General features: G+C 41.2%; 2 protein-coding genes across 2 annotated transcripts in view; one reads left to right on the top strand and one right to left on the bottom strand.

The window, feature by feature from the left end:
* The window catches only part of LOC126990154 (outer dynein arm-docking complex subunit 2-like), a 14975-nt gene extending 1760 nt beyond the window's left edge, over positions 1–13215 (top strand). The window contains 15 exon segments of the mRNA XM_050848710.1: positions 993–1151; positions 1477–1632; positions 1969–2049; positions 3231–3359; positions 3615–3839; positions 4096–4206; positions 4682–4861; positions 5345–5501; positions 5804–5955; positions 6140–6436; positions 6798–6989; positions 10751–10857; positions 11929–12040; positions 12452–12530; positions 12533–13215. Of these exon segments, the coding sequence (XP_050704667.1) occupies positions 993–1151; positions 1477–1632; positions 1969–2049; positions 3231–3359; positions 3615–3839; positions 4096–4206; positions 4682–4861; positions 5345–5501; positions 5804–5955; positions 6140–6436; positions 6798–6989; positions 10751–10857; positions 11929–12040; positions 12452–12530; positions 12533–12594 (2199 nt within the window). The 3' untranslated portion in view covers positions 12595–13215.
* Positions 13216–17234: 4019 nt separating this feature from the next.
* The window catches only part of LOC126990153 (transmembrane protein 14C-like), a 6626-nt gene continuing 1360 nt past the window's right edge, over positions 17235–22500 (bottom strand). The window contains exons 2-3 of the mRNA XM_050848709.1: positions 20409–20598; positions 17235–17443 (exon numbers count right to left, since the gene is read on the bottom strand). Of these exons, the coding sequence (XP_050704666.1) occupies positions 17380–17443; positions 20409–20598 (254 nt within the window). The 3' untranslated portion in view covers positions 17235–17379. The remainder of the gene's footprint in view (positions 17444–20408; positions 20599–22500) is intronic.

The raw sequence follows: 22500 nt of genomic DNA, 5'->3' as shown, positions 1-22500 counted from the left end.
CACAGCTTCACCTGACATGCTTTGCTGAAGATTCTTTGTGGTCGATATTCCATTTGTATCTACATATACCGTTTTATGAGGGCCCGTGATCTGAAGTGAGAATGATATAGGGTTTACCAATGGTTTTCCAATGCTTATTTATAAAGTGGCTATTGCCTAGTTGTTATTGTAGCTATAAATTATACGCTCGTACGGTCTCGTTTCCATATTGTTAGGAATGTGTGTATACGAGTGTGTATGGGTGTGTGCGTGTGTTTCTTTGCGTCCGATAGGTATGTTCCATTCAACTTTTTTCTTAGGGCCTCTTAGTTCTCGGTCTTCATTTCCTCTTTTCAGTATTAGGTCGTTGTTATCTGATTTCTCAAGGTCATTTAAAAGGGTGCTACTTTAGTATGCGGTCTACGCGACCGTTTCTACTTTAGCTTGCGGTCTACCACCATATTTACAATTCAGCGTACAGTTTACCTCACTACAGAAACCTTGTACTGAAGGATAATGAAAAACAAGGTGAAAAGTGCCGATTAAAGGTTTTATTATTATATGACACCAATGAAAATCATCAAAACAAAACTATGAAATATCTTAAATAGCATATCAAAGTTAAAAATACATAATCATAGAACATTGTTAAACTACGTAAAAAAATATCTAACGGTAGACACTTTGTATATCATTTAGGAATGTCACAAACATATCATCTGCATCTTTTCTGAGTATTTTCCAATAGATATGATCAAGGTGTGGCTGAAAAAGCTCTCAACTGACTCCTCTCATCTCTCATTGTCTTTAAAATCTTTGTTTTGGCATCCAACCATGGTCGCTCACCTTGTGTGTGTGCTCCTGTCGCTGAATCTACATAATGTTGGTAGTGGTTCACTGTAATATGGCGGTAACCCATCCTTTTCAAGCTTAAATAATGTAATTAGGTCATCTCTTCTTTTTTCCAGCGCTAACAACTGTGTGTTATAAGATGCTAAACAATGCATACGTAGTTTTCCCAGGTTGAACCTTATCAATCAGAGGACGAACAGCCCGTGGAGGAAGGAGAGGAGGATGACGAAGAGGGAGATGACGAGGAAGATATTTACCAGCTGGACTTGCCGTCTGCGGAGCTCTGTGTAGACTACTGGCAGATTCACAAGATGGTTAAGGTAAGGAGGAAATGTCACACACACACACACACACACACACACACACACACACACACACACACACACACACACACACACCATAGTCTGATGACTGTTTATCCCCGCTGACTGTTTGGCACTTGCCGGTTGTGTGCCCCAGTGTGTGTGTGTGTGTGTGTGTGTGTGCGTGTGTGTGTGTGTGTGTGTGTGTGTGTGTGTGTGTGTGTGTGTTTTTACGAGCGAGCGGGTGAGAAGTTTGATTTTACAAATTAGCGAATCCTCTTTTTGTAGTTTTTTTTTTTTTTTTTTGCTTTGACAAAAAAAATCTCCTGCATCTTCTTGGCAGTACCTGAAAGTTGGCAACGCGACCTGCACCACCATAGCGCTCGTCGGCCTCAAGGACTGCGGGCTGCACCAGGAGGTCTGCCAGCTGGCCCTCAAGATGGTGGGAGGTCTGGAGGTGCTGCTCAACATCCTGAGGACCTGCAACCTGAGATGCAATGTGAGTGTTACGGCGGCATTAATGCATAGTGTTCATCCATCAGTTAACCTCATGACTTGCGACTTTTGTGTTATACAAAAATAATGGAAAAACAACAGAAAACAAGCAGTGAACATAATAATGATGATAATAAATAATAATAATAATAATAATAATAATAATAATAATAATAATAATAATAATAATAATAATAATAATAATAATAATAATAATAATAATAATAATAATAATAATAATAATAATAATAATAATAGTGTAAAAGGAAAACAGTGCAAGTTAATTATTTCTCAAGACTCTTTATAGTGTATGACTGTAATTAATTCTATTAATCGACAGATCGGATCCCTTCAGGTGCTCCAGGCAGCCTGTGGCCACGCCTCGACGCGGTCTGCGGTGCACAGGCTCGGGGGGTTGCAGGTAAGGACACACACACACACACACACACACACTGGTAGAGCGCTGCGCTGCCAGGATTCACGGTCTGACAAGGCGGCAGTTCGAGCCCGCTCAGGCCGGATTCTTTCCGAGTGGTTACTGTCCCCCCTTGAGCAAGGGGGATGGGGTGTGTGGTGTGTGAGGTCCTGACAGTACCCAGAGATCGACGATAAAGAGCGCTTGCTCATGTCGGGAGGGTACCTGCTGGCGATTACGAATCCAACACGTGATCAGGCCGTGGTGAATTACACACACACACACACACACACACAGAGAGAGAGAGAGAGAGAGAGAGAGAGAGAGAGAGAGAGAGAGAGAGAGAGAGAGAGAGAGAGAGAGAGAGAGAGAGAGAGAGAGAGAGAGAGAGAGAGAGAGAGAGAGAGAGAGAGAGAGAGAAAAAAAAAATAGGTGGAAGGAAGCTTGGTGTTGCTTTTCCATAGGTTGAGTGTTTGTCTTGTCACGCCCATGCCATGCTGTACTTTGAACGTGCCATCATACAACAAAAGTATTGGTTGAAATCAAGAAAGAAAGAATTCAAGCCATCCCAAACTTTGGAAGCGCTTCACTCGATTGTTGGACGCTTACTCTAAATTGGTTTGCAGTGCACGGGTGAATTGCAGTTTTCTTAAGAGTGAAACGGCCACAAACTTTTTAAGCCAGTTATACATCATGCCAATTAACTCATCATACATATATGATTTTAACTGGCGCTGCTGAAACTTAATACGATCAAAGATGGTATGAATAATACATTTTATATATAATACTTCAATATAAACGATAACGGTAACGCACCAACAGACAAATGTTTAGCTCACACTTGCACACTGAAACGGCTGACACACGAGATGACACGTTATCCGATTTCCTCTTATTTTCACAGTCGTGTTTTCTTGACCATGACCGTTTAAGTCTCATCAGAAAGCTAAGTCTCAGTAGTTGTATTATGGATGAAGTTGATAACCATACAACACATTCGCAGTACTATAACATACTGTTTAATATGCAATGTCTGAAACTGGAAATTACCCTATGAGCAATCAATGCATTTCACATTTTTATTATAGGTTCCCGAATTTTAACCCCACGACCTTTTTTTATACGCATTAGCGTGAATTGGATTTGGATTCATGCCGAGTCTTTTGGGTGTCGTGCTGGTGCAGGTTCTTCAGGGGTTGGTGGGTCACAGCCACGTCGAAGTTCGCGGCTTAGCTGCGGCGGTGTTGGCGCAGGTGTGTGTGCTGCCCGCCGCGCGTGCTGCGCTCATCAGGGACGACGGCATCCCAAAGCTGGTAGATAGTGTTTGAAAATGTTTCTTTAAGTATCTGCTGTCCAGATTTCTTATGCAAGAGTTAACTAGTATTTCATTCTTTCATTCCTTTCGCTGGTAAACTCAGGAACAGCTTTCTTTCCTCTGTATTTCCTCTTTCCTACGACTTAAACGTTTACAAAAGTGGAGTCTAAAGACATCTCGCCAACCGAATCTAGCTCTCTTGTTTGGCTACTCTCTCTGTCCTCTGTTTGGGGCCGTTGCCGGCCCCTTACAGGTGGCTCTCCTCCGCACGGAGCCCAACACCCTGGTAGTGGACCACCAGCAGGCAGCTGCCGTTGAGGGGGCGGCGCAGGCGCTGTGGGCGTGCACAGTCTCCAGGAGCGGGCGCCTGGCGCTGCTGCGGGCGGGCGGCCTGGAGTTAGTGGGGAGCCTCCTCTCCGTGTCCCGCCCGGGTCTTCTGGTTCCTGTTGTTGGCGTCATTCACCAGTGCATCACGGAGGTTTCGATAACGTCTTTTGTTTACTTTTTACAAGTATATATACTGATTTATTTACATATTTGTCTACCTACATATCTTCCTACATAATGATCTAATTATGTTTGTATCTACCCATTTATCTTTCTGTCCATCAATCTGCCTATCGTTGTAGCTAATCTATTTTCGTGTGTGCATCTATCTATCTATCTATCTATCTATATCATTGAAATATAATATATACTTTATCTTTCTTTTGTGCTGCCGTTTTACATTTCAGGCAGCGTTCCGTCAGCGTGTGGAGGAGGCGGGCTACACGTCTGCCCTTGTTCGGCTGCTCCACGCCTCCACCCCCAACCTTCAGGTGCTGGCCACGAAGGCGCTGGCGAGGGTGAGTTGTATTTCGTTCTTTCATTCTGGCTAAGGTAGTTACAGGTTTTTATACCTTATAAGACAACCAAAACAAACAGCAAAACCCTTTGAACCGACCCTGCCGAGACATTTAAGTAGCCTCAATCCCTCAACAAAAAATTTCAATAAGTACTTTGTGACCCGAATGTGATGTTCAGCCGCTATATCATTGTCCGCATAAACATATAACTTGTCTGCTAAACCTATTCTTAGTCGAGTTGAAATTTGTAATAAAAATAATCAATGCGTAAAAGGGAACCCAAAAGTTTCATTTAGCACAAATATCGTGTAACCAAGAGGCAGCCTCACAGGTATATATTTCGAGATGTTAGGGATTACCGGTACATAAAACTGGCAATGATTATTCTTGGCACAAATATTATGTATTTGGCATTATTGTAGCCGCACCGTAAATCTGTAAATGTAACTCTCACTTGTATCTTCCTTGCATGCAGTGCTCCGTGCTGGAGGCCACCAGTGCCCGGCTGGTGCGGGAGGGGGGCCTCCGCGTGCTGGTGACGCTCCTCTCGCGGGAAGCTCAGTCGTACGTGGATGCCCTGGTGGAAAAAGACCCTGCCTTTGCTCGGGAGACAGGCTTGCTGGGAGATGCCCCGGGGCCGCCACGATCCAGAAAGGTAAAGACGACCACATTACAGTTACCTGTAAGCCTAAATGAATCAAGGCTTAAAATATAGATAATGAAGAAAGTGATTGTAATATTTAATAATCAGTTGATGGGGTATAACGAAAAGTAACGAAACACTTGAGAAGAAAAAATAACCTTGAAGAAACAGTAAATGTAAACCGAGTCAATGAAAATGAAATCTGAAAGATGACACGAATAGGCTGGAGCTAGTGCTCTGGTAAACATAGTAATATGATAAATGGTAACTTGCCATTCCCCTTTGAGAGAAAGGTGTAGTCGGTATATCTCCTTGGTATATCCTGACAGCCCAAACAAACGGTTCACAAACTTGTCGCCTTACAAAGATCTTGAGAAAAATCTAAAATTTACGCCAAGAGTTATGGGCAGAAGAGGACTGGGTACACATGTAATCGTCATCCTTGAGATCTACTAAGTACAGGCCAGTTAACCGTCAAACTTTTCCCTTGGCCAGCAATCAGTGATGCCAGATACGGGTAGTACTACGGGCGGCAGGGTGGGGTCAGGACAAGCACCAACTGCGGTTGCCTCAGAAGTGGAGTCAGCCGTTGGGGCATCGAGTGCTGCAGAGGTCGAAAGCCAGAAGGATCCAGAAATTTCTGATGCAAAGGGTAAGATTCAATTCCATTGATTCATCACTTGATCCGCGAGTTAAACTTCAGGATTATTAAATTATTATTATTGTGATAAGCTACCAAAGCCTCCCTTCAGGGTGCAGATACAACAAAAAAACTTCAGTGATTTTTACTGTTGCAATCTTAAGTATAAGAGATTTATCGTTTTCTAGCAATTGTTTAAAAAATGTAGGTGTTTTCTCCTTCCCGAAGTAGGATCCAGTACATTGAAAGTTAAAGAAATTAATGAAGAATGACTGCGAGTGGTTCAGTAGAGATATTTGGTTTGCTTCCTGCAGCCTGTGGGCAAGCAGTTGGGGACAGTGAACTGTTGGAGGCCGTGTCGGAGGCCATCTGGCACGTGTGTCTCCTCCCGGAGCACGTGACGGCCGTCAAGGACCTGACCGCCGTGCCCGTGCTGGTGGCCCTGCTGCACCACAACGACGAGAAGGTCCGTCTACTGCTGCCTGTCCACCACACGGTCACCCCGTCTCTCTCTCTCTCTCTCTCTCTCTCTCTCTCTCTCTCTCTCTCTCTTTATATGTCTATCTATTTCATGTAGTAATATCTTTTGTTTTTGTTTTCTTCTGAATGCTGAGTAACCATGCAGTTGACCTACTGCGTCGTGTTCTCAGGTTCTCACAAACGTTGTCGGAGCCCTGGGTGAGCTAGCTGGGGACCCGGAGTGTTGCCTGGTGCTTCTCCGCGGCGGGGGAGTCACCACCCTCATACAACTCCTTCGCAGAACGTCCGACAAACTTCTCCTCAACGTGACCCACGCCCTGGGGTCATGCGCGGCGGACGAAGACGCGCTAAATGCTCTTCTGAAACAAGACGGTTTGCGTCTCTTATGGTCTCACCTGAAGAATCCTAACTGCCGCATCCAGGCCTCGGCAGCAAATGCCATCTGCACCTGTCTACAGCAGGAGAGTGTAAGTGTTATCTTTATTATTTTAGGGTGTGAACAAAGTATCCGTGAAAATTAATTTTAAATAATTATTGTAGGAGGTGCTGGTTAGTCACAAAATACTATATAGTCTATTTTATTCAATATGGCCCCTAACCTTAGTGTGTGAATAAGTGTGTGTGTGTATGTGTGTGTGTGTGTGTGTGTGTGTGTGTGTGTGTGTGTGTGTGTGTGTGTGTGTGTGTGTGTGTGTGTGTGTGTGAAGTAATATTTTCATTATCAAACGTGCCTGGCTCAGAAACACCGGCCGAATTGAAAACAGTCGCTTTGGATGCCATGTTGATATTCGGTCACGACTTGAGATGGTCACGGAATTGTCGCTGCAGGAAGGCCTGGCCGAGGTGGTGAGAAGCCTCGTCGGGGGCATAGAGCTGCTGGTGTCGCTGCTGGAGAGTGAGAGCGAGTCGGTTCTTTCGGCGGTGTGTGCAGCCATCGCCAAGATCGCCAGAGACCCTCAAAACCTTGCCATCATGACGGACTATGGGGCTGTCACCTCACTCTCCCGCCTGGCTGTTCGGGTAGGTCACGGATATGCTTGCTGTTAAACGTGTGGGGAATGGGTACGTGTGTGTGTGTATGTGTGTGTGTGTGTGTGTGTGTGTGTGTGTGTGTGTGTGTGTGTGTGTGTGTGTGAATGTGTTTGTAAATGTGTGTGTGTGTGTGTGTGTGTGTGTGTGTGTGTGTGTGTGTGTGTGTGTGTGTGTGTGTGTGTGTGTGTGTGTGTGTGTGTGTGTGTGTGTGTGTGTGTGTGTGTGTGTGTGTGTGTGTGTGTGTGTGTGTGTGTGTGTGTGTGTGTGTGTGTGTGTGTGTGTGTGTGTGTTTATATGTATGTTTGTATACTTGTATATACGTGAGCTTTTTATTATTAAGTTTTAAGTCTATTGTTTATGAAGTGTATTATGCATTAACACAGTCTGACTTTATTAGGTTATGTAATGTATGGTAATTAAATCAGTCACATCATATCCAAGCAGAAGCCTTGGAAATGATGGGTTTCAGTGGTGCGTTCAGTAAATGACTTTTGAATTTACACTGAAAAGTAACAGGTAAGAAAATGGTTAATTAACATCTTTTTATCCTAACCGAATTACATTTTCAAGCAATTCATTTATGGCATGTCACTATTCCTTTCTTTCTGAGAGATAATACCTGCTGTACATATCCCTTTCCTTCATTCATCTTGGAAACGCATCCGCTGTTTCGTCCCCTCACTAAGCCTTGACAGTAATATAAAGTAGCTTGCCTATGACGCAAAACAAAAAGACGTAGTTCCTTGTTATAATTATTAGTTACGGATAGGCATTACATACCTTAGGCCAATACAAGCATGAATAAAAGCAACGCTGACAGCACTACTCACGGCAGAGGTTCTCAAATCGAAGTGATGCGTGATGCGTGAGCCAACAATGAATAATTTGTAATATTCATGTAACTGAAAAATTGTCTTTTTTCGTTTCTCTGCGCAGCAACAAACAACAACAAGCAACTGATGAACCTTAATGTTCTGGTGTTATTCAGCAAATATTTGTTGTGAAATAATCAGTGTGAACAGATAACAAGGTTTTGGAGCCTCTGCTAACGGCTGTTTAACCCAGAGTGGAGTCGCCAAGTTAGAGGGGCATATAGTGCATTTTGGGTATAGTGCACGTGGGATATTATTTTCGCATCATTCTCATTTTATTGTTCGTGTGTAAATATTATTATTGAATGAAATGAATATGGTGTTCACATCTACACCTGAAGGACATAGTGATAAATCTGCCTTACTCATCAAACCCTCTTTTGCCTCTGATATTTAACTAACGAATAAGTAATTAAATTTAAAAAATACTTCATTCAAGTACAAACATTACTATCTCCAATGAAATGATTTATCTCAAGGATGTTCTCACCTCTGTTCCGTTACACTCTTGCACTCCACCACTCCACTACACAACACTGTCCAAGGGTTTCCAGCACCATTAGTAAGCACCTGCTTTTGCAATCACAAGTGACCCTCCATGACTTTGTTTTAACAGCTGATGCGAAGTCGCGCGTCACAGCCGTCAGGAAAAGGTGGACGCGCCAGAGCCCGGCTAGGAGGCGCGGCGGCCCACGCAAGCGACGTACTAAAAAATAAATGACCCATTAATTAATATTATCATCATTGCTATTTTTCTAAAGCCTTACAGCCAGTTACTTCCCAAACTTTGCTCTGTGTGTTTCCTGTAGATGTCGTGTTTTCTGGCGATGCATCACTCTGTAAAGCTAGTGGTGCGACTTTTTCTGAGGCCTCAGGGGACAGCCGGGCCCGCGGATCCTATGACAGACTTGTTCGTTTCGGTCGTGTTTTACTCTTGCTCATGCATGAATGCACCAACGACAAGGAACTTTAGTTTACATATCGGTGTACCATGTAAACATTTTAGGGAGTGCGTATTGCATGATTGGTGTTCGTTATATCATCTGTCCTAAGTTTAATAGAGGCAAGTATTACTGAAGGGGCTGTGGTTGACACTTCATGAACTGACAGCAAGTTGCTCAGGCACTGCCCCGCATCACACCCGACATGGAGACGTCTGGGTGCAGTGTGTCTTATAATTCACATGTTTTGTTAACTAACTACTAGACAATGCTCCTGATAGTTACTTGAATACTGTGTCATAAATACTAACACGAATCATCTATGCTAACTGATACCAAGCATACGCAAATTGTGAGTAATCCCAATTGATGGTTAACTAAACGATACATATTTCGTTAATTAGATATACATTTTCTAAATAATATACTCAACAACTCTTAATTCAAATACTGTACCAAAGAACGCAGAACTGATACTACTCCTAATGCAAATACCAATACAACTAACACAATATCTACTACTACTACTACTACTACTACTACTACTACTGTTGCTGCTGCTGGTGCTAATAATACAACATTGCTACTGATTTGCCATCGACCAAATAACGGATGCAATATTTTACAATATACTATTACAGCACTATCTAAGTCTCTCTCTCTCTCTCTCTCTCTCTCTCTCTCTCTCTCTCTCTCTCTCTCTCTCTCTCTCTCTCTCTCTCTCTCTCTCTCTCTCTCTCTCTCTCTCTCTCTCTCTCTCTCTCTCTCTCTCTCTCTCTCTCTCTCTCTCTCTCTCTCTCTCTATATATATATATATATATATATATATATATATATATATATATATATATATATATATATATATATCTTGGCTCTTACATTGCACGAAGATTATTTGTCAAAAGTGTAAAGCTAAAACGTTGCTCTGGCCTTTGCTTATTTATTATTATTTCTTTTCTACAGTTTTCCTCATAGTTTTCAAGTTCCCGACAGTCCAGGACAAAGTTTTCTTGTGCCATGGTACGGTGAAAGCTTAGCTTGCATATGGCAATTATTAAAGAAAAACATTATTTAATGAAACAATTTTTATATGTTTAATATTAAATATCGAAATTAACTTCTTTATGGACAGCTTTTGTTGTCACCTTATTTTACTGATCTGTGTTACATTTCAAGATAAACAGCTTCACAAAATCAATACATATATTGTAAATGTGTGTTATCGATCACCCATACGGTCGCACCACCTGCTAAGCGACAAAGGCTTCAGAGTGAGCCCTGCGGCATCAGTTCCGTGTACCTTGACAACATCGCCCTGAGAGCCGGGCCGTCTTCAGGACCAGGACACTTCTTGAGTGATTAACAAATGATCATTCTCACCAGGTTTGGAACTGCCCTCAGGAAGAGTCGGGTTCGAGCCGTGAGCGAAAGGTGCAAAGTTCTGTCTGTACCAGTGACTGAGCACCACGGAGGCCACCAGGACGGGTTGTCTGGTTTACCTTTTTCACCGATGCTTGTACCGAACACCTGACCGATCTGGCACCAGCATTCTTTTTCTTAGCTTGATTTTTATCTTTATGATTCGACCAGTCATTCTTTGTAGCTATTTTTTCCTGTAATCAACCTAGTTGCTTGGTACGAGTTAAAATAATTGAAATCATCTGATTTTTTATTATAATAGCAACTCTTCATCATCTCTGTCTTAAACTAAAGAGTTGATGAATTCCGTCTCGTAATTAAAGAAATTGTCTTAATTAAGAGCTGATAATCCTAAATAATTGCCTTTGGTGAATAATGATAACTACATTAATTAAATATGAAATTGGTCTCTGTTTTGATAACTAACATCCTACAAATTACATAATGTAATCCTCCTTTTTGCGCGATCTCACGCTCATCTTTCTTGAACGCTAACTGACAAGCTGTCCTTCCCCAGGAAAACGATAGTCTACGACCCTTCCTTGAGGCCATCGCTGCCTGCTGCGTTTCTCGGGAGACTGGTCTGCTGTTTGGTCAGGCTGGGGCAGTAGCGCCGCTTGTGCAGTAAGTGATTCAATCTATATTTTCTTCCTGTAAAATAATTAAGTAAAAAAGTACATTAGAGAATGCCTATATATCATTACACAAGTCAGGAATGTTTAAAGGCTATAAATCAAATATGAAAATGTGTTAATGATTACTGATTACTCGTTAAGAGTTGTGGCCTCAGCCTTCCTCAACGCGTTCACATATAGAAGTGGACACAGCTCATGGGCTTGATCAACATCAGGTTGGATAATAAAATCAATGGGTAAGGTTAAGGACCTTTTAGATTTTTGGTGCTTCGATAATATGACATCTTCATGCTCCCTCAAAAGTATTTTCTTCTTAGAAGTGAGAGAGTCCAACAGTTCATCATACTACCAACGGAGAAAGTTATATATAATCCGTTGAAAAGATTTTTGTTATAATGGATTTGGGAACAGTGAAATATTTATAAGTAGATTACGAGAATCAAACAAAAGATTGAGCAAATATAGAAACAACCTCATCATTCAAGCCAAAGAACACAGCGACCTAAGATCCTGAAGGATTAATGTCTTACTTTCAAAAGGTCTCATCTTTAATCTGGCACTTAGTTGTTGAGCCTCCCCCAAACTACTCACATTCTGTCGTCAGCATTTTTCCCCATGAATCCCACGATTTTTGCAGTGTCATGCCTTTTTTTTAATTTGTTTTATCTATAGCGCTATTAAGTAATCTCATGCATCAGAGAGAGGGCGAGAATGTTGGAAAAGGCCTTTGTCCTGCAGTGGACTAGTGATGGCTAAAAATTATTATATATATATATATATATATATATATATATATATATATATATATATATATATATATATATATATATATATATATATATATATATATATATATATATATATATATATATATATATATATATATATATATATATATATATATATATATATATATATATATATATATATATATATATATATATATATATATATATATATATATATATATATATATATATATAACAGACATATACTCCTCCATTAAGAGATTAAACCCAGTTGACGGTTCAAGCAAAGCAAGTCTGCCTCGCTCCCTCAGGTACCTCGAGACAGACGACAGCACCATCAGGCGGCCCACCTGCCGGGCGCTGCACCGCCTCTCCCTGGAGCCGGAGAACTGTGTCACTCTACACCAGAGCGGCGCTGTTCCGGTGAGTGACTGGCAGCATATGGCACGCCAGCAAATCTACGTTGGTGCTTCATGTACATAAAGCATTCAGCTTTGGACAGAAGTAGAATTTGGACAGAATGGAAATTGCTGTCAGTATCCTCATAATTCTGAAAAGAAGATAATTCAGGCGGATACTAAAAGCGATCCAACAGCCACGGACAGAAAAAAGGGAAGGCTTTTTCAGCACAGTTTATCCTTAGCTATATTGTGTTACTGGCTGTTAGGTCATCAATGTTTCTGATCTTATATATATATATATATATATATATATATATATATATATATATATATATATATATATATATATATATATATATATATATATATATATATATATATATATCCTGTCCTCTGTAAAGTAGTAAAGTTAGTAAATTTGTTTATTTTTCAGCTCCTCTTGGAGATGCTGGGGTCTGAAGACGATGTCGTGCAGGAGGCGGCCGCCGACTGCTTGCGGAACAGTCGGTTGTTATGCTGCGCCGGTGCCAGGCCCAGGCCCGCGGGATGAGGCAGCGCCCGTCTTCCAGGCGATAACCTGTAGTGCTGGGGGCTAATACTTGTACATTCTTCTTCGGGTACCTCACAATCTCCATTCCAAAGATTTGATACTGCCATGTTTCTAATTTATTTTCCATAATGGGGAGAACGCACTGATGTAAATCCCATTGCTCCAAGCACAACTTTAAGAGAGCCCTTCACTATGTGTTGCCTTGTTTTCTGGGAACACTCAAACCAGTCTCCTACATCTTTTTTTTTATTTTTTATTCAAGTGGCGGATTTCTATGTATCTTTCTATCCGTATATGCGTTCATTTACTGCTCAAGATCTTCCTCTTGGATGATTAGTTACTTGTATGATTATTTAACATAACCTTAGTCTTCTTATTTAGCTATAGTCCTCCTTGCAGACATTCCCTGTTTGCTTTCTTTTTGTTATATGCTGCAGTTGGCCACTAGTTTCGCTAAAATGAACATAATCTGCAAATCAAAGATTACGTTGCCTCATTTTTACTCCAATTCCCATGTTCGTCCAGTTATTATTATTTTTTTTAATAATTTAAGCTCAGTTAAACAGTTTAGGTGATATGCTATTCTTCTGCTGTTGTGAATTGAATTAAGGTCCTGTTGTAGTTACTGAATGCCAAACAAAGTGGTTCTCTGGTGTAGTTACTTGTCTCTGTCACCTGGTTTATCGTCTGGATGTGAGCCATGGTTCAGAACCACGAATCAGTGTTCAGAACGCACTTGAAAACCAGCAGCTGTTCTGGACTGCGGTAGAATCTCTCTCTCTCTCTCTCTCTCTCTCTCTCTCTCTCTGTTGATATCTCAGGAACATGTAATTCGCGACGGAAATGGTGATCAGAGTGATGATTAGTGCACTGAAATCTACCTCCTCCTTTCCAAAAATAGTCAGTTCATTAACCCCAATTAAAGTTATGCACATGGTGACACATGACATTTTTTTCTAATTCTGATAAGTTTGTAAGTTTTCTCAATTAATCTGCTTTCTTTTTGTGTGTATGATTATATAGTGATGTGTTACTCGAGTTCGTAATGCGCTACTTCTATCTACTTTTATCGCTACTTTTCGTCAGTGTTGGCAGCGGTGCGCAATTTCTTCTTCTTCTTCTTTTGACCTGTTCCGCTTTGTGTCGCTTCTTACTCTTAGGTCCTACTTCTCAACACTTCACAACACAAACTTAGTTACTTCACACTTATACACTTCACCCTGAACTGAGCTGTTTCTCTGGTCTTTTCTTCCCCTGACTTTGCTTTTCTATGTCCTTTTGTTAGTTTCCACTATTACAATTTTCTTTTCACTCCGAAGGACGAAGCCATCACTCGTATTCATCACCTCGTGTCCGTGGCCCGGGCCACTATTTCACCCTTTGTTACTGTACTTGGAGCTTGATTTGTAAGTACTGTTATACCGGACGTGTTACTTGGGTTCCGTGTCGCCGTCAGGAGACTCCGTGGGAGGGAGATATGTAAACACTTTGCACAGCTTCTGTAGTTTAATATTCTTCTTTAGTAGTACACTTCACTCTGACTCTTCACTTACCACTAGCTTACTATGACTGGGACTCGCCCTCTCTCGCCCTCTTCTCCAATATATATCCAGAACAGTACAGTCTAGAATGTTACAGTATATTTTAGATCATACAAGAACATATAGCAAAAATATATGCGAGTTGGCAACACTTCCCGCCTGGCGTCTGGCCGCGCCCCGCGGGGCGCCTTGCTCCCCGCTGCCCTGCTCGCTCCTCCCGGAGCCTTCTAGAAGCCTATGGACGCCGAGGGAAGCTTCCAGCAAAACAGTACTAATAACTTTTTGGTGTATTGATATACCCCTGTTCATCATATTTGTCAGAATGATGTGGTTATGGGAGGGAGTGAGGAGTGAGAGGTTAGTGAAGTGAACGACGCGGCTCGTTCAGTGATTCGCCATGACATCGAGACGAGAATCACAGCTATTTCCGCAGTTGTTTTGATCTCCACACTCTCTCCTACTGATTTTCGGGAGGTTTGAAGGTTAGTAGAATACATATGTGACAACAGAAGAGCAGGTGATCAAGTAGTAGACGAAATAGCACCGCGTTAGTTAATTAATGAAACCAAAAGCTAGAATTAACCAAACCTGCCTAACCTGTCTAACTTAACCTGGAGCAGCTACCGATCACTGCTTTTCCTTACGAATGTGCTATGAAGTGACGAGAGTAATCACTGAGGGCGTGTCAGATAACAAAGAGAAATTGAAAACAGGGTTGGCAATGATTAAATCAAATTGATTTAATTAAATGATTAAATCATTAATTTTTTTTAACTAAAAGTATTCCATGAGTTAAATTCAGCTATAATACTGTATAATACTATATAATACTGTAGGTGCCACTGAACTGGTAATCTCAAAAGCAAACTGCAGAGGCACTGACTGTGACTGACCAACTGGTGGAAAATACATATACTGTACTGAGTTTAGTGAGTTCTCTTGCTCTAATGTTGCCAACTTGCCATATGTTTTTACTAGGTAAAAAAATCAGCCTTCTTTAGTCTTTTCTAACTTGGCAGGCAATGTATCATAATAAACTAGGTTAGCAACCAAACAGTAACAGAATAAAAGTACATATTCTTCTGTATGGTAATAATATAATATGCTGTCATGAAAATGACAACTTCAGGCAACTCTATCTGTCCTAAACCTGTTCTTGTACCAACTACATTAAGTATGTATCTGGATCCTTGACTGTGCTCAGACTTACAGGCCCTAAACTTAAAGTAACCTATGGAGACTTCAAATCACTCAGCAGAGAGAGAGAGAGAGAGAGAGAGAGAGAGAGAGAGAGAGAGAGAGAGAGAGAGAGAGAGAGAATTTCTTTATTTAAAAAAAACTAAATAAAATCACTAACCTTGATGGAAAACACACACACACACACACACACACATGCACCTTTCTTGGTAATCTGTACACTCTCTAGGGGCTCAACACTTAAACACTAACACTACGAGTCTAACACGTGATCAGGCCGTGATGGTGATGAATTACAGCAGGCCGAGCACCCATGACTCAAAGCTCAAGGTGTTTACACGTATCGAGCACGCTCATGATGACGATTGTTCTGTCAGGGACGCCATATTAACACGGTTGGCACCTGAATTGAATTGAATTGAAATATTTATCTTGTAAAGTACAACAAAGGGGGATGGCTGGTCTTTGCAGACAAACCCCTTACTAGGCTAGTTAAAAAAAAAAAAAAAAAAAAAAAAAAAAAAAAAAAAAAAAATCCATTGTACAAAACTACAAACACAAGTTGAAGTTAGTTAACAAAAAGGAATTGGAATGTAAATATTGACAATATTCTTGAGTAGGTACACATGCAATTACCTAGCTCACCATCTGGCAGCAAACTTTGGGTACTCTTTAATAATGGCAGCTACAGTGTCATGATTAATGAACCAGGAGACAAGGGAAGGCACATCACTTATACCCTGTGAACGGTAACAGGCTTTTTTTTTTTTTTTTTTACGTCTTGGCCTATTCCGCCGGTAGGCTTCTTCCCTTTGGATCCTGATGGTCGGTCCAAGGCTTCTTCCCGGTGAGGCCTGATGGTCGGCCCAGCCTGTTCTGGCACAGGCGAGTGTTTATAGTGGCGCCATCTCGCATATGGCTATGGCATGACACTCAAGGACATAATGTTGGGTGTGACCTCCCAGCCTGGCGCACACAGCACAAGATTCGGGCAGGGCACCACTCACCTCCCAGTAGTATTTATACCCTAGTCTAAGACGCATTACAACCAGATCATATAAGGCACTCTTTCTACCATAGGTGACATTGGTGTCTTGCAAAACATGGACATAGTGGATAGAGCTTTGACTACCCCTCTCATAGCAGCTGGGAATGTCAGAGTCGATTGAGCTTTTTGTGGAGTTTTAGTCTGCCCTTGATATTATTATAAGTATATTCTGCAGGAGTGCTTTCTAGAGTCCTATTAAGGGCACGCTGAGCCAAGGCATCCGCTTATTCATTAAAAGGGATGCCCACATGAGATGGCACCCAAGTGAAGTGAACCTGATGATTATCCCTCTCTAAGCTGACAATGGCAAGAAAACACTGATTTACAATATATATATATATATATATATATATATATATATATATATATATATATATATATATATATATATATATATATATATAAATATATATAAGGGTTCCAAAGTTTCTGCTTCATCACCACATTGTTAATCTTCACTTTTTCTCTGACATATGTTACTTGTGTCATTTTCATGTCTCTAGCATGGGAAGATGAGATTCCTCTCTCATCTAGGAGTATATTTGTTACATAAGTTGAAATTTGTTACATACATATCTTTAAAGTCTAAACAGTGATATTTTTCTTTTAATTTAGCAGTTTTTTCCACAGTTGTCAAATATCCCAGATGGAAAAAAATAGAAAGTGCTGTTAATAAGTTAATTTTTTTCCAGTAGGTTTTCTGTCAGTAATTCATTTCAGTATCTTGCTATTATACTATATATCCTATTGGTTAACTCAGTGCCTTCAGTTATTCTTTTTTTCATTTCAAGTCTTTTAAAAGCAGTTGTTGTTTGCTAATCTAATGCCAAGTTATATTACAGACTGTTTTATCTGAATGTGTTCAATAAGGGAGAGAGGATGGAAGAGATGTGAGATTTTTTTATTTTTTGTTTAATAATTATGTGCAAGCTTACAGGGTATGCTCAAGGTAAAATATTATCAATGAAGTCTATTACCAAAGTTGTTAACATTCATCATGTATACTTTTGGATAGGTACATAAAACTATTGCATCTTGGTGCTTGTGAGTCCTGCAGCCCTTGCCCCCAGTCTCCCTATCATGGCCAAGCTGGGGGAGGAAGAAAACACCAGGTTAGTACATTGCCTTACATCTCATCAGTTTTGGAGTCTGTGCCATAAGTCTGCCAGTTTGTTTTATGGGAAACATGAGGTGAATTTTAATCATATTTGAGGGTAATTAGTATAATAGCTGTAATTAGTATAACTGATCCTCAAGTTCTTATGTATTTCCCATTAATATTTTCTATAAAAATGGTAAAATTGTACAGTAACCTTGCCAGCTCTCTCTCTATATTGGTTTTATGTCTGCTTGCAGAGCCACATCTTATATCTAATTACTGTAATCTTTACATATTTACAAGAGATGGTCAGACCTATCAGACTTTCATTCATGCTTTCATGGCTTGCTAAAATGAATGATGCTGAAGTGTGCAAACAACAGCTTAATGTATAATTCATAAGCACTGACTTATGTGATGTAGTGATGTTTCAACCTATGCTGAATATGAAATACTTTAACAACTTTGGGAGGTCTTTAGAGGGGTGAAATCAATCAATCAATCAATCAATGGGGGCATACACTACGGGGCACGTCGCCTCGCCCACCCTATGACACCAAGTCTAGGGGTCCCTCCGGGCAAGTATCCATGCAGGCCCCCTTCCCATCCCGAGTAGGCTACCTCCCAGCTCAAGCCACGAACTTCATGAGTGTCCCCTTGCTTTCCTCTGCTCAGGACTGTCTCTAACATAGACAACTCAATGAGCAGGATCAGCTTCTGTGTAACGTGCCACATGCCGATATAGTCGGGGTTGGCATTGACGGACTATGCAGAATATGTGTCGAATCAATCTCATGGAGTATTCGCCGGATTGACACAAAGTAATTCCAGAAATATCCCATGGACCAAGCAGATGGACAGAGCAGATGACCAAGCACTGGAGGAAAGTGATGGTGAAGATTTGGAGACCCCACCATCATTTTCTGAGGCCTTGGCAGGATTGGAGACCTTTATCAAGTTTGCAGTGTCAAGCAATCATCAAGGCACAGGACATGATGAACCTCCACACACTAAAGAAAAAGGTGATGGACGCATGCAGGAAATCGATAAATCAGTCAGACATTAGAAAATTGTTTGCAAAGACCAGTGCTAGGGCTGCCAAGGCTAAGGCATCTACTGAGCCTCCTACTGACCCTCCTCAACCAGGCACATCCACTGAAGGGACATCAAACAAGCCTCCTATTGATCAAGCATTCATCAAGGCACAGGACGTGATGAACCTTCATACAATAAAGAATGAGGTGATGGACGAATGCAGGAAGTCAATTAAACAGCCAGACATTAGAAAATTGTTTGCCAAGGCCAGTGCTAGGGCTGCCAAGGCCATGGCATCTACTGAGCCTCCTAATGACCCTCAACCAGGCACATCCACTGAAGGGACATCAACCGAGCCACCAGTGCCTGTGTCCATGGACTCGTCTTATGCTGATGAGCCGGTACCAGTGGCCTTTAACTAGCACATGAGAGTGAACTTTAAGATTAAGAACTTAAGAAATAAGTTAGGATAAGAAACATTATGGTTAAGTGCCTGTAAATGATTATACAACTACTATTGTGCCTTACTGTGGCTATGCCTGGCTACACCTGTGGATTACCTGGATATTGTACTGTACTAACCTACTTCCCTACACATCTTTATTGGTAAGTACTGGCATCTTTATATTAAGTAATCAGTTCTTACTTAGTGTTTGGTAAGAGAGGATGTATCTACTTTATTAGCAATTCTACAGTTCTATTCTATTGGGGAGGTGGTGGCTGAGTGGTTAGCATGCCAGTCCCACATTTCGCTGCATCCTGGATCAGGGATGAAGTGATTCCAAAAGTTACGTACTTGAATACAAATGTGAATGCTTCAAATTCCAACAAATTCAAATACAACGATTTGGTTTTAATCCAGATACAAATACTTCTAAAAAGTATTCATGGATACATTCATGAATACTTTCCATTGAAAAATACGTTCTTGACGTAACTGGGTATAGCACTGTTCTAAAGTTATGCAACTGTAAGTGAGCTCATGAACACGTACTATATATTCAAGACGATTCCGCGTCCGCCCAGGGGGCTAGAGTTGTAAGGAACAACTCCTGTTATTTCTGATCATATATATTTTGAAGTATATATTTGTCAGATTATTCACAGAATACAAATATTTTTCCCTTGCATTTGAATACAAATGAGAATACTTTGATTTATATCGATAATTATTTGAATACAGATACGAATACACCCAAATACAGTGTTCGAATGTAATTTGAATACGAATACCGAATATGAATACGTACTCCATCCCTGTCCTGAATGATGTGGGTTCAAATCCGTTGCTACCAGCTAAGAATAGATGGCGCCACTATGAAGACTTGCCTGCACCATGATGGGCTTGGGCCAACCACCAAGCCCAACCAAGAAAGACTACTGGCACTATAGACCTTGACGTAAAAAAAAAAAAAAAAAAAAAGCAATTCTATAGGAGTAAGTCAAATCAATGGCAAAACGATTTACCTGGCACGAGCTTCCCCTCATTTGTGCTGGATAAACCAGGTGCTACTGTACTCGTGCTGAGCAAGTCCAAAATCAAGCCAATCCGCCGTAAGGCTTCCTGGCGAGACTCACCACTGTTCTGAACTACGCTACTAAGGTGTGTGAAATTTTCCGAGATCTTAATGTCTTCATCACACACATGAACAGTCTTTACTGTTTCATCCAGCAAACCTCCAAACACCTGTACCTTGGTCTTGGCCAAGGAGACCTGAAGTTCCAAGGGCTTCGCCTCCTCGCGCAGTGCCTCGAGAGCCATCACCAAAATCTCCAGCAGCTCTGCCAGGATTACTGCATCATCAGCAAAAACAAGGTCAGTGACCCTGGTATTTCCAGTGGATGCTCCACAATGACTCTGGTCATTGGGCGAAGAGGGGTGAAAAAGTAATATATAATAAATGGAAAGGGTCATCTCACCTCAATCCAGCAATCAAGCCTGCTGGCATAAATTTTCCAGAGTTCAGGAAGCGCATGCCCATGATGCCCCCAAGTACTGTGCTGGTGCCAAGGGTCAGGTAGTAGTTGTTTGGGTTCTCACTCAGCTGGTAGGCACCAAAGCCAAGCAGAGAGCCAAACAATAGGCCAGCCCCAAGGGATGGTATGCTGCCTGCAAGGGTAATTTTTTTCAATGTCAGTATTCTTTACACAGTGATTGCATAATTCTCTAAATCTATGAATATATGTGCAAAATGGAGCAGTATTGGGGAGCCTAATTTTGCAAGCCAGCCATCAAGCAGTTAACCCAATCTGGCTATGTCGAACCAAGCCTTGAAGGCATCACTGTATTCAGAGCAGCATCACCAGGGAGGGGAGTTTCAATTACTGAAACAACCTGACTAAGAAGAACCATCTACAAGTCCCAGTGCACAGTACCTATGTAAGAGAAATGATCAACCTATGACCTCTAACATAACATAACCTTTAGTAATGGTAATATGAGCCTTAGAGAACAATCTATGACCTCCTGCGAACTGTATGTACAAGCAATTATTAACCTGTAATCCCTAATGTAACCTAACCTCTAGTGCTGAAAGTCTGAGCTTGAGAGAAGTCTACAACCTCCAGTGAACAGAATGTGTGAGCAATTTTTAACCTGTGGTCTCTAACCTCACCTAACCCCTAGTGCTGGTAATTTGAGACCTAACCTAACTTCTAGTCCTGGTAATCTGGATATGAGAAAACCATCTACAACCTTCAGTGATCAGTATGTATGAGCAATTATTAACCTATGACCCTTTACCTAACCTCTAGTCCTGTTAATCTGGGGATGAGAGAACCATCTACAACCTCTAGTGATCAGTACTATGTATGAGCAAATTATTAACCTCTGACCTCCAACCTAACCCCTAGTGGTGGTAGTCTGAGCCGTTCTAAACATCTCACCTGGACAAATACCACTTATTCCATGGAATATTTACCAGTATTTTATTAGATCTGCACATACTAATCGGAATTGCATAGAGCAGAGGTTATGTGCTGAAAGCTAATCACTGTAAGGCAGGCAAGAAAGACAGACCCTAGACATGCCAAGTCCAAGTTCTTTGCACTGATTCCAAAAGCATAAGATTGACTTACTGCAAAAACAGGGGCTTCAATAGCATTAAGCCCATATTTTTAAACATATTGGCAACTGAATTCGCCCATGTGAAAAGCCTCTTGGAAAAGTTGCGGGATTTCCACGAACTGCTTTGTGATCCTTTTGATGTTTTTAACCAACTTCATAAGAACATAAGAACATAAGGAGACTTAAAGAGGCTGAATGGCCTACACAAGGCAGTTCCAGATTCCATCCCCCAATACCACCTGTCATCCTTGTCCATGTAGCTGTCAAGTCTACTCTTAAAACAAGCTATCGTCCCTGCACTCACTATGTGATTGTTGAGTCTTCCATTCCCCCACCACCCTATTGCTAAATCAATGCCTGCCTATTTCCCTCCTAAATCTATACTTTTCTAATTTAAATCCATTACTACATGTTCTATCCTGCTGGCTAATTCTCAGTACTTATATCGCCTTTGTTGTAACCCTTGACCCATTTGAATACTTCTCAGATCTCCCCGCACTCTTCGGCTTTCTAGTGAATGTAAATTGAGATGTTTCAGCCTATCTTGATATGGGAGGTTCCTAAGCCCCTGAATCATCTTGGTCATCCTCCTCAGAACTGATTCTAGCAAGTTGATGTCCATTCTGTAGTGTGGGCATCAAAACTGGACAGCATAATCTTAGTGTGGCCTAACTAACGCTAAATAGAGTCTGAGGATGACCTCTGCATTTTTGTTGGTTACCGTCTTGTTAATAAAGGCTAACACCCTGTTAGCCCTATTCCTCGCACTAATACATTGCTTCCTTAGTTTTAGGTCAGAGTTCACTATACCAAATCTCTTTCACACTTTGCTTTACCTATCGCTGTGGAGTCCACACTAAACCCGTGTAATGGGTTGTGAGTTCTTACACTTAGTACGTTACACTTGGTAATGTTAAAATTCATCTGCCATTTCTCTGACCAAGA

Source organism: Eriocheir sinensis, unplaced genomic scaffold, assembly GCF_024679095.1.
Source record: "Eriocheir sinensis breed Jianghai 21 unplaced genomic scaffold, ASM2467909v1 Scaffold1464, whole genome shotgun sequence".
Classification (NCBI taxonomy): domain Eukaryota; kingdom Metazoa; phylum Arthropoda; class Malacostraca; order Decapoda; family Varunidae; genus Eriocheir; species Eriocheir sinensis.
Note: the sequence above shows the minus strand (reverse complement) of the source record. Positions and strands in the feature narration are given on the sequence as shown.